This window comes from Natrix helvetica (assembly GCF_964273705.1).
Source record: "Natrix helvetica genome assembly, chromosome: 1".
NCBI classification, from domain to species: Eukaryota; Metazoa; Chordata; class Lepidosauria; order Squamata; family Natricidae; genus Natrix; species Natrix helvetica.
In genome coordinates this window covers 144,445,710-144,458,447 of record NC_138548.1, presented here as the reverse complement: position 1 = coordinate 144,458,447, position 12,738 = coordinate 144,445,710, and the positions used below count along the sequence as shown (strand labels likewise).

The window sequence follows — 12,738 nt, the reverse complement described above, 5'->3', positions numbered from 1 at the left end:
TCTACAGGACTTAAAGTTATTTTTACATATTTTCTCTTGTAAAAAGTTTAATACCAAGATTTTTAATGGACATCCATGAAGTAGGTCTTTCATTCCATATGAAAGTGAAGCACAATACAACATCCAAATGTAACACAATATGTTGGATTACATCATCATATTCCATTATATTTATTATATTCAGATTATATCATGTTAAAACCCATTATTTACTTTAATAATGTCTACTATGATCCAGTGTTGAACCCATTTTTTATTACAGCTTTATCCCTAATTATAATCTATCTTAAAATACATAGGGATCATTTGAAATATTTGTAATATATATAGATCTGCAATAATTAATTCACATCTTATTGCTCTGTTTCCTGCAGTATCACAATGGTGAATGGATAGCCAGAGAACACGAAATCACAAAAGCAACATTTTTGAATCTGACAGTGGTTGAATGTTCAATCCCTCTTCTGAACTTCACAGGAACAGAAAATCTTCATTTCAAGATTGATATTGAACCATATGCAAGATGGCAAGTGAAAGTAGGAATTGCTTGTGGTACTAGTAAATATTTTTTTAAATTTTTTTTATACTTTGGAAGGAAAGTTAGTCTTTCCTGCTAATCCCTACACAAGAAAGACAGAAATCAAAGATTTTAGTATTGACTAATATTAAGTAAAGAAACAAAGGAATGCCAGAAATTATAGCATTGCATTAATTTTATTCTTAAAGTGCAGAATACAGTTAGTATTATTAGTAATCATTCTAGGTATAATAGTTGAATTAATTGCAGATCAACTGCATTTTATTTCTCAGGTCATAGGTTGAAATCTTGATCGAGCCACAATTGCTGAATTGTTGAAGCTTCTGTAGTGTATCTGGGAATTCTCCTATGCTCCAAATTGAATACAAGACAGCAGTGCTTGGTGTCCGTAGGACTTACTGGGAACTCCTGACATGATTTAGTGACTGAATCAAGTCAGTCTAGGGTTGCCCACATGATACAGGCACCATGCTTCCCATAATAATTTCAGGAGTAATTCATAATCAAAGCATTTCTTCAAAATGAGTTCATTTTAGAATTACACTTTTTTATTCCCTGACCTCATAGAAAATCATGTGATAATACCTGGAAAAGCTAATGATTTCTGGTATAGATTTATGCTGACCATATGAGGGCTTGCATACATAGATACAGTATGTGTATATCAGTGGTGGGTTCCTACCAGGTTGGACCGTTGAACCAAACCGGTAGTAGCTTGGCAGCCTGTGTTGCAGGAGCCAGTAGCGACCCAGACCTGCCACACCCCTGAACCAGTACTCCTGGCAGCACCATAGGCGGCGCCATCTTATTTTTAATATTAATATTAGTTGTACTGTACATGTGCATGCGCCGGTGCACCCCTGAGTAAACCGGCAGTAGTCTCTGCCAGAACCCACCCCTGGTGTATATGTTATTGTGTTATATTGAACTTGATATCAAGTGGCAAGATAATGTTTAAAAGTACAGTGTCTTTAGAAGTGCTACATTTGTTTGCCTCTTATTAGTTTCAATACTGATTCTTGTAAAATTCTCATCTAAATAAGAGGTAATCTAAATATGTCTGTTCAGAAAAGTGCCACTGAACTCAAAGGGACTCATTATGTGTTTAGATAAAAATAAAATAGCTTTTGATGTAATTATAGTAGTATATTTCAAAGCTGCATTTCAATTTTCTCTCAGAGAAAGAGTGAAATGCTATAAGAACTAGAACGAGATAGAAAGTTTCACATAGTAATTACAGTGTATGCAGACTGAAGTATTCTTGTATTTCTATTTTTGTTAGTATTTCATTTTAATACCAACATTCAGACAATTACAACACTGTTAGATAGGCTCCAAAGCTGTGTGGTTGTGTTGTATCAATATGTATTATTATCTAAAGCAATATCTACTCAGCATTCCTTATTTATTTTAGCTCCAACATTGCGAAAATCCTTACTTAAAAATCTTAAAAATCCCATTTCTGCCTTCATTTATAACTTTCCACCTCTGTTAATAAGTTGATGAGTACATGACCCAAGACTGACCTATGTACCAGATATCTCACTTTAATTTGTTGAAGATCCATTGATCTTCAACAATTTTTCAACCATGAATGTATCTATGTAGGTGTCATACCATCAACTATGCATTGAACTAGTTTGCTAATGAGAATGTCATGTGGTATTTTTTTTCCAGCTGTTTTACTGAATCAATACATATCATGTCTAAACACTAGCACAATCTATTAAAAAAAAACACTTTAAAAAACCTGAATCTTGACAAATCCTTGCTGATCTCTGGTAATCATGGCATTCTTTCAATGAGCATCTAGGCCAGTGGTTCTCAACCTGTGGGTTGGGACCCCTTTGGGGGTCGAACGACCCTTTCACAGGGGTCACCTAAGACCATCGGAAAACACATATTTTCTATGGTCTTAGGAACCGAGACACCAATTTTATGGTTGGCGGTCACCACAACATGAGGAACTGTATTAAAGAGTCGCGGCATTGGGAAGTTTGAGAACCACTGGTCTAGATAATGTCTTCATGAATGGTTCTCACATTTCACACACTTTAATATCAGAATAAGTGAAGGCTCTGTGCATTGTCCCCATTTCTCTTTTGGAAAACAAGGATAGTGTTTTTCTTCTTTCCTCTAGCATTTCAAAAATTCTCCCATATTTTTCAAAAATAATATGTAAAAAGATCACAAGACCTTCGGCAATTTCCTTCTATACATTTGGATGCAATTCACCTGGGGGTTAAAATTTGATCCTGTTTAAAATATAAATCCCATGACTATGTGTTTATCAATCTCAAATTCTTTCATTCTGCTTTTCACCAATGTCTGGCAAACAACAACTGTCTCACTGGAAATTATTTAGACAAAAAAATAATAGTAATTGAGCAGCTTTTCGTTCTTACTTAGTCTCACAATTTCACTGAGCAATTAGCATGTTAGATACACCCTCCTGTTTTGTCTGTGTGTGTTTTCTCATATATTGTAATTTCAATTTATCTTGCTCTTTAGCTTTCCTAGTGCCCTCTCTACAGTTCTAGGCTACCTGTCAGCATTTTCCTTGATCTGCTTTCCATGTTTTCACCTTCTTTGTCTTGTATTATTTTAAAAGCTTCATTCAGTTTTGTATACTATTCTCCCCTGCATTTGCAATAGCACTTTTTAAAGCAAGTTCCATCCTTTTGAGAAGATTTTCCCATTTGTTTCTCCTGCAAAAATGCAGGTCTACCCATTGTTTCTTAGTCTCATCTACCCCCAAGTTGTTAGAAAGATAGATGAGAATATTAGTGAAAGGTTATGCAGATTATCTTGAATTCTAGGAAAGGAAATAGATAAACATTTATATGTGTGCACACATGCACACACACAAACACAAATGTATATTACATATCAACAAATCAAAACAGTTAAGATGTGTATTTATTATTTTGTCTGTTAGCTTTCAAAGCTATACCAATCCATTTTGGGTTATAGACCAACATTGTTATAAAATAATTAAAAACACAAAGAAAAGAGCAGCAAAGAAAAGAAAGGGGTGTTATTTGAATATCTTATTGCAAAGAGCTCCTGATATTCTACCCATTATTTATGCTCATTGGTTTGATCATTAGAGCTGCACTGAGAAAATAATAGTCTTGAGGGTGTTGGTTAAAGAAAGAAATTGAGGAAAAATTGCATTAAGAAAGATCGGTCTGCTTTTGCCTGCAAAACAATTGAATGTTAAGCTAATATTCATTTCATTCCAAAGTTTGATTTGCTTGGAATTACAACCTGTTCTCCATGTTAGAAGTTTGCAATACTTCCATCACTTTTACACTGACATTACTTTGGACCTTGACTCTTATCAGGGGCAGAATATAGAGTCTAATTCCAAGTAGCCCCTAGGTAGGATTTACATTTGCTACATATAATCCCATTGTGTTCTAAGATCACATGGAAACGAATTCAATGCAATGCAAACTGAATGTATTTTACACTAATAATAATAATAATAATAATAATAATAATAATAATAATATTTAATGCTTCTAGACCGCCCCCTCTCCCGCAAGGGACTCGGGGCGGTGTACAGTTCATACAAAATATAACAGGATACAATAAAATTAAATTAAATATGTACAGTTGACAATTGACATGGAGGAGGTTAAAATGTAGTTAAAAGAACTGTACAAAGCAGATATAAAATAAATTCAAACCCCTAAAAACAAATACAGTAAATTAAAAAGCCCCTAAAATAACCAGATATAATACATTTGCCAGGAGGGACAGTTGAATTATGCCAGGCCTGCTAATCGGAACAGGTGGGTCTTCAGTTTTTGCCGGAAGGAGCGGAGGTCAGAAGTGGTTCTAATGTCGGGGGGGAGGTCATTCCAGAGGGTTGGGCCCATCACAGAGAAGGCCCTACTCCTCGGTGTCGCCCGCTGGCACCAGGACAAGTCCCTCCCTGTGTGAGTGTATTGGCCGCAGGGATGTATGTGGGAGGATGCGATCCCGCAAGTAACTAGGTCCCGTGCCATGGAGCGCTTTAAAGATGGTAATCAGCACCTTGAAACGCACCCGGAAAACCACAGGCAGCCAGTTGAGTTGCAGTTGTAGAACTAGATGGGAGTTTTAATCCTTCTACCTTCTTCCAGCTCTAGTGAAACATCTTGCCTCTTAGCCGATTGATCAGGGGAAAGGAAAGGAAATTATTTGGTGAGAGTCTGAAGCATACATTTTTCATACTGTAAGCCTATTTTTCTGACAATATGCTACTGAAGTACAACTTATTTTGCCTGGCAACAATCACCTGGGGTAAACTGAGATAATGCAGAACACTGTAAACTTTTATTTAGAAACAACCGATTTCATTGCTCATACAGACTGGCCCCAGTATGATACTATAGATCCATGATGGCAAAGCTATGGCATGTGTGTCAGAGGTGGCACCCAGCACCCTCTCTGATGGCATGTGAGCCATTGCCCCAGTTTGGCTCTGCCACACATGCACGTGCGCCTCCCACTGGCCAGCTGGTCTTTGGGTCTCTGCCGTGCATACAGGGGGTGATGCATGTGTGGGAGTCCTGTGTGTATGTACATGGGTGCGGGGGGCACACATGAATGCATGCATGGGTCAGGGCACATGCTCGAGGGTGTGCACATTGCATTTTGGGGGTTCAGGCACAGCACACTTACACACTTGCACATGTACACTTTGGACACTTTGACCAGAAAAGGCTAGCCATCACTGCTATAGATAAACCTAAGAGTAAAATATATCATGGTTAACTGTGTTATATCATAACACAGTCAAAAGGATTACATAAAACATTTGTAATTATTAAAGCAATTGATTCTCTCCCTGCTGCTCATCAATCTTCTGCTAAAGTCAAAAGAGAGAAACTTACACTATTTCCCGCGTTATGGGCGAGATGTTTATTGACATGAGCAGAATTGTCCAACCTTTGACTCTTTCATCACAGACAAAATCAACCCAACAAAATGTATCGCAACCAGACTAATTTTGGAGGAATATTTGTGACTTAACACAAATAAATTCTGGAAAACCTAGGGGACACATTTGCTTCATGCAACACATATTCAGCAAAGGCAACTTCATGCTTCAATTAGTAGGTCGCAGTGAGTTCTAGTAAAAATTGATGAATTGATGAACAATAATCCGTATTCTGTGACACACATGGAAAGGTCATATCACATCTGTTTTATCAGTTGTGTTTGTCGCACAGCACAAGATGCATACAGCAAGAGAAACGTAAAGTCATCTGGCTATTTCTGGCAGATTTAATTCTGCCAGAAAATGAAAACAAACAAAAAGTTTGAGCTATTCACTGGCTGAGCAGAAATGATAGTTAGGAAATAAATTGGGTGGCTGAGCAGAAATGCTAGTTAGGAAATAAATTGGGTGGCTGTTCATAAATGTCTATATATCCTGTGAAAAACAGGTTCCATAAAGTTCATTTTCTACTTGCAAATGCATTTGGTCTCCTCCCATTTTTATCAGATGCAAAAGGATTGGCTTATCAAATGTGAACCCTTTGTAGATACTCCTCTCAACTTATAATGGTGCTGGCAAAAGTAGCTTTGTAACCAGTCCATAAACTTGCGATAGCCGTAGTGTCCCCATGATTATGTAATCACGATTCAGTCACTTTCTTACCTGTATGAAATTATGATGGTTGCAGCATTCCATGGTTATGTGATCACAATATACAAGGTTCACAGTTTGCTTATGACAAACAGTGTCAATGGAAACAACAGCAATAAGTTACAAGTCACAGTCATGTTATATCATGCTCAATGACCATAGTGAAAATAATGTTGTAAGTTCAGCACAGTCACATGATGTTTCCCTTAACAATTTAATCACTTAGTGATGGGAGTCACCAATTCCAGATATGGAAGTTAATCTACTTGTACTTTAATAGTTAATTTACAGTCCCATTTAGTGAAATAAGTGTTTATTTTTCCACTTATTCTCTCCTTTACTTCGGATCTTAGAATAAATGTTGGTTTCTACATTCAAGTTAATAGCACTAGCACTAGTATTTAGACTTATATACCACTTTACAATGCTTTTACAGCCCTCTCTAAGCAGTTTACAGAGTCAACATATTGACCCCAACAATCTGGGACCTCATTTTACCAAAAGATGAAAGGCTGAGTCAATCTTGAGCCTGGTGAGATTTGAACTGCCAAATTGCAGCAGCTGGCAATCAGCAGAAGTAGCCTGCAGTACTATATCCTAACCACTGCATCACCACGGCTAATATTCTGACTTCAGAGCTCAATATATTACTCTAATTTTCCAAGTGTGCAAGAAAAAATATAACACAAATAGTGTGATATCTATTTTAAATATAAATATGAACATTTAGGACATTTAAAACAGAATAGGTTTTTTTTTAAAAAACATACAATGCATATCCTCTGAATAGTTTGAAATGCAGAGAAAGCTAAAAACACATATTCAAAACATATTTCAATAATGGAAGGTATTAACAGCAGCTCCCTTTCAGCACTCTTTTCAAACAATGAAATAAAAAGTACATTTAATAGCTTTCTCAATCTTTAAATATAACATTTGTATTGTGGATATTTTCCTTTGTGTAGAATGTTAATTTATAAGTATCATGAGTTTTTAAATTGAGCACAATCTAGTTGAAACTTCATATTTACCACTCAGTATTTAGAGTTCTAATAAACAGGTCTGTGATCATTATTTTTCAGAGAAAAATAAAATGCAAATTAAGTAAAATACGCTATCTTCTATACAGTTACTAAAACACAGGCTACATGAAATTCACATAGAGTGGCAAAAGTATATTTGAAATTTAAAAATACTGACATATCTCTTTTTGGAAAGCTGGTGTGCCCATTCAGAACAACATTCTATACTACAAGTGCAAACTTAATCCTCTGTATCTATTTTACAATAAATGTAGTGATAGAATATGAAATATATTGCCTTTGAATGTAAAATATATTATACCCTTTAAAATGTAATTCTACCTTTCATGTCAAAATCTGAATTTGATATCCCCATCTGTTTTCACAAGAGGCAAACAAGTAAGGCCTACCTAATAAGGTTCATTGCTTATAATAGTAATATTAGTATTATCATTACGTTATTTGAACAAAATAGCAAATGATGACATGAGATGAGATAGTGGGAAAAATGTAAGAGGAAAAGAGGCAAAAGTGTGGGGGTGGATGTAAAAGAGAGATCAGCCTTGAATCTCAAAGTAATCACAAATGAGCTAAGATCAACTCTCCTTGAAATCATTTGACTTATCTAACCCCTAGCAGGTGAAAACTGTTAATTGAGAATATTCCTGTGGACAAGCGTGAGGAGTGATAAATCAGTTTAATTGGACATTCACTTGTGGACCTGATCTTTTGTGCCTAACAAAGAATTTATCAATGCATATGGTTAAATATTTTGGAACAAATACAACTTAGACAATTAATTTACATAATTGACCTATTACGGTTTGAGTCCTGTGCCTGTTCCTGTGAACTTTTTTTCTCTTGTACCTATCAGTCTGTCTCCAGTTAAATGTATTCTTCCTCTATCTATAGGAAATACATGTAAGAGAAGCTTCTTGTACAGAATGTTTGTTCAAGATGTGACACTTTATGAATGAATTAGTATCTCAGGAATATAACTTTATCTTGTATCTTGGGTGGAATAGAGGACACAATCTACCCAGCAGGATTGTCTTGCTTTGAAGCAATCTCAATGAAATGCTGTTGACATCCATAAATTTTCTCTTGAGTAAATGTTTTATGGAATGTAGTCAGTTTGGAGCAGGATTTACTGTTCAAAATTGTGTCTATTTGAGTAAAAAAAAAATTACGGAACAGATTTAACAAAGCACACAATTATCAGAAACCTGAGATTTGATCTGAGCAAAAAGATATTTTGTAATAAACGAATGGCTTTTCAGTGTGCAGTATCCAGTGATTTATTAGCTTGCTGGAAAGTAACTCACAAGTAGTTTAATTTATCTTCTTTGGAGACATTTAGTTCAGGGTTGTATTTAGAATGTACAGACAATGTCTACGTGGAACTGGATCACACAAAATGATATATTTTTGTATTATTATTTTTTTTAGATTTCTAATGATGGATTCCGGTACAGCAATTCAAAAGTTCTGACCTTGTATGATGGACTCTGCCAGGATTGCAAATTCCATCAAAATGGGATTTGCAAATTAAAGGTAATTTCAAAACACTTAGAGGTGTAGCAGTGAACATTCATCTTCTTCTTAACCCTCCAGCTTTCTAAAGTGAGTGATGTGACTAGACATGTCTCCGGGAACCAGATTTGTTTACTGATCAGCTGTATATGTATAAGTACATATACACAGACACAGACACACACGTGTGTGTGTGTGTGTGTGTGTGTGTGTGTGTGTGTTATATATATATACGGGTGTAGGTATTGTGTAAACTGAATTACACAAACTCACAAATGTATTAATCTCCAATGGATTCCAAAGAAAAACAATCACCAACCTAATCCAAAAGGAGACTCCCCCCAAAAAACCAAGACACAGAACAGGACAATGGCATAGCCCTCCTCCCTTACATCAGCAAAATTCTCCACAACCACAATATCAAGACAGCCTTCACCACTGACCAAAAAATAGCCAACATCTAAAGAAACCCCAAAGACAAAATCCAGCTAGAAAACCAAGGAGTCTATGAAATACCATGCAAAATCTGCCCGGCAACATATATAGGACAAACAAACAGGAGAATAAATGCATGCATCACAGAACACAAGAATGCAGTAAGAAAAAAAGAAAAAAACTTCCTCCCTTTTCCAGCACCTTAAAGCTACAGGACATGAAATCAATTTTGAAGGAGCCAGGTTAATCTCCAGAACAGAACACCTCAACAAGAGAATAATTATGGAAGCCATCGAAATAGAGAAACACCCCCACAACATGAATAAACGTGATGATACCTCCCGCCTACCAAACATCTGGAAACCAGCCCTGGTTGGAGTGCTGGGGTTGTTTCAGTAAGTGGATTGATTGGCTGTGTGGCTGTATCATGTTTGGTTGATTGCTGCTGGCTGTGTGTCCATTGTTTTCTTGTGTTGTAACGGTCTGGGTGGTGGGTGGGGCTCATTTATTGACCAGGGCTGGTTTCCAGATGTCTCGCAGGCAGGAGGTATCATCTCGTTTATTCATGTTGTGGGGTTGTTTCTCTATTTCAACACCTTCCATAATTACTCTCTTGCTGAAGTGTTCAGTTTTGGAGATTAATTTGGTTCCTTCAAAATTAATTTCATGTCCTGTAGCTTTATGGAATCCCATAGTTTCAAACAAAGCAATGGCTGCATCTACCAATCATTTTATAATTGGTAGATCATAATTGCCATACCGATCAAAAATGTATGGGATCCATTTTGAGGCCAGATATATTCATGGAAAAAAAAGATAATACTGAAACCTTTTCAACTACTCCCTTTTTAACATTTAAATGGCCAGATCAGATGAGATAGGATCTGGCAGGCACCCAAAAAGTATTATGTAGGTACTTTGGCACCCTTACTTGTTACATTGGGAACACAGATTTAGATAATTTCCTACATATATTGTCTGTGGCTGCTTTATGTACTTCATAATATATTATCAGTGGTCATGGAAGCTGCCAAGTCAGCTGATAGGGGAGATGGGCAGCTTAAAATGGTGTGTGTGTCTGTGTGTCTGTGTGTCTGTCTGTGTGTGTGTGTGTCTGTGTGTGTCTGTGTGTGTCTGTGTGTTGCATTTGTGCTGATAAATAAATAAAGGGAGACTAGTATAGATTTATTTATCAGCACAAATGCAACACAAATATAACAAAGGCAACATAAAAAAATGGCTTTCTGCCTGGATGGCTCCTAGAGTGACCCGAAAGACAAGAAAAAGGGAAGCAGTATGCTCCCTCCCATATTTGGGCATACCAGGGGTTGTGACACAATACATACATACATACATACATACATACATACATACATACATACATACATACAATGGAAAGTCTCTTGGATTAATTAGAAATAAAGAACCCTGGAGCAAATAATAACCCTTAAAACATCATGTGATGTTTCATAATATTTTTCCCCTTCGCCTTGAGCCTGGGGTGGCCGTGGCCTGCGTGTGACACATACAGACCATGAGGTTCCAGTTTGACACCCCTGCAGGAAATAACAACTTAGGAAGACAACTGTAAAGAATCCAAAGGAGCATTTCTCAATTAGAAGCAAGTCATATTGTTTGAACTAACATAATGTCCATAACATTACAGGCCTCTCTGCCATCCCAACCACTAGTTTGTTTAAATGAGTCTCTGAAGGCTGGATTTTCCCCCACCTTGTGTTAGATGCGAACTCCTATTATCCCAGGCTACCTATGGATGATGGGAAATCCAATATATTTGGAGATACCTAAGTCATTCTTCACAATAGCAACCATGTTTTTTTATCCTAGCAGAAGTAATTATTTTCTACTGCTGTAAACTGCTAGAAGTCATTTGGGATGGGTGATATAGAATTCCTTGCAAGCAAATTAATAGGTGCCTGAATGCTGTCAAAACTTACAAGATTGTTTTCCCTTTATCAAGGATTTTGAATAGAGAAATATATCAATACTATGGCTTTTATGTTTCAACCTCCCCACCACCACCAATTTAGAGGAATTACTTGATAAATACTACATTTCATTATTAATATATAATTAAGTAATATGTTATAGCCAAATAAAACTAAATTTTATTTGAAGATAAATGGAAGAAAATCAAAATATTGTATATTTTTATGAAAATGTCAACTTTTTTTTCTTTTAGCCATCTAATTTGGAGAAGAAGAAAAAAGATGGCTGAAGAATCACATAGAATTGGAAGGTCCTTCCAAGCCATGTACAGGCATTTTGAAGATGTTTACCTGACATGCTCACTGCCTTGGGTTATTTGTAAAAATAGTAAAAGCAGGATAAATCAATCCATCAATCAAAAACACTGGGAACACAGGAGCCAATCAGTTCCTGGGTAGGGAAAACCAGGAATGGACAATAGGCATGAAGTTAGGCCAGGGACTGATTGGGCATTCATATATATATCATTCACCAGCTTAACATTCAAGGAGAAATTATTTAGCTTTTTCTCTTGAGAATGGATTGAATTGACTATTGCTAGAAATAAACATGATATACTCTTTCAAGTGACTAACAGCTCATTTTTGCTTTTTTTTTCCTGGCAGGAAAATATGTGCAAAATAGATGGCTTGTGCTATGCAAAGGGTGATCTCAGTCTCACCAGCTCTTGTCTTTTTTGTGAGCCATCAATTTCCAAATTTACTTGGTCTATCAATGAAAGTAAGTCCTTTGGGCCTTATAAAATCAGGTGTTATTTATGATACAAAAATGCATTTAAGTGATTGAGTGTATTCTTGGCTTGAAGTAGATAGCATATATTTCTAATATTTATCCAGGCTACAAAATTATTATTTTTGGAGAAGACCATCCTGATTTCTGCAAACCAAGCAGTTTAGACCTTGTCATTATATAGAGGTTTTCATTTTTTTTAATATGACCATTATGACCCTCGAGCCAAGTTTCAAAAGAAATCCAGGAATTTATTTGGAGCAACATTTCGGCAAGTACCCAAGCAGAGTCAGCTCTGCCCTCACGTAATTTATGGGCCCCTATCTATTTCCCCCCTCCTCCCTGGATGTTTCATTAATCACATTCTCCAATAGAGAATGTTTGCGGGCTGTAGAAACCACACCCCTCCTGCTTCCTCTGATAACCAGGGATACAATCTGGAGAAAGGCATGTGTGGAATGTACTTTAGGTCGAGGCAGCCGAGCAGCTCCATCAATTCCCCTTCCTCCTGCTTATGGCAACTTGAAAGCAGGCCTAGAATGCTTTTACGAGTTGACACCTTGATCTCCTGGAACATATCATGGGGCTGGGGGTAGAAAAGCCAAGGTCTTTAACACTGGGGTACTTTAGCTGTTAAGTTCTGGGAATGGAGGCAGCTAGCCTTAAACATCATAGCCTACCTAGCAACTGTGAGCCTGTTCTTGGATTCCTTTCTCCATTTTTCTCCTTTTGTTGATTGGATTGATTGGATAAAAGTGTTAAAAGCCATTTGTTGGGGTAGATGCAGCTAGCGCTTGTTTATTGTTTATTTATTACCATTGTAATGG

At 36.6% G+C, this 12,738-nt stretch overlaps 1 protein-coding gene across 1 annotated transcript in view; it reads left to right on the top strand.

The window, feature by feature from the left end:
- VWDE (von Willebrand factor D and EGF domains) overlaps positions 1 to 12,738 on the top strand; it is a gene marked incomplete at its 5' end in the record, with an annotated part of 198,489 nt that overhangs the window by 74,972 nt on the left and 110,779 nt on the right. Inside the window, 3 exons of the mRNA XM_081955237.1 lie at positions 375 to 536; positions 8,654 to 8,758; positions 11,788 to 11,902. Of these exons, the coding sequence (XP_081811363.1) occupies positions 375 to 536; positions 8,654 to 8,758; positions 11,788 to 11,902 (382 nt within the window). The remainder of the gene's footprint in view (positions 1 to 374; positions 537 to 8,653; positions 8,759 to 11,787; positions 11,903 to 12,738) is intronic.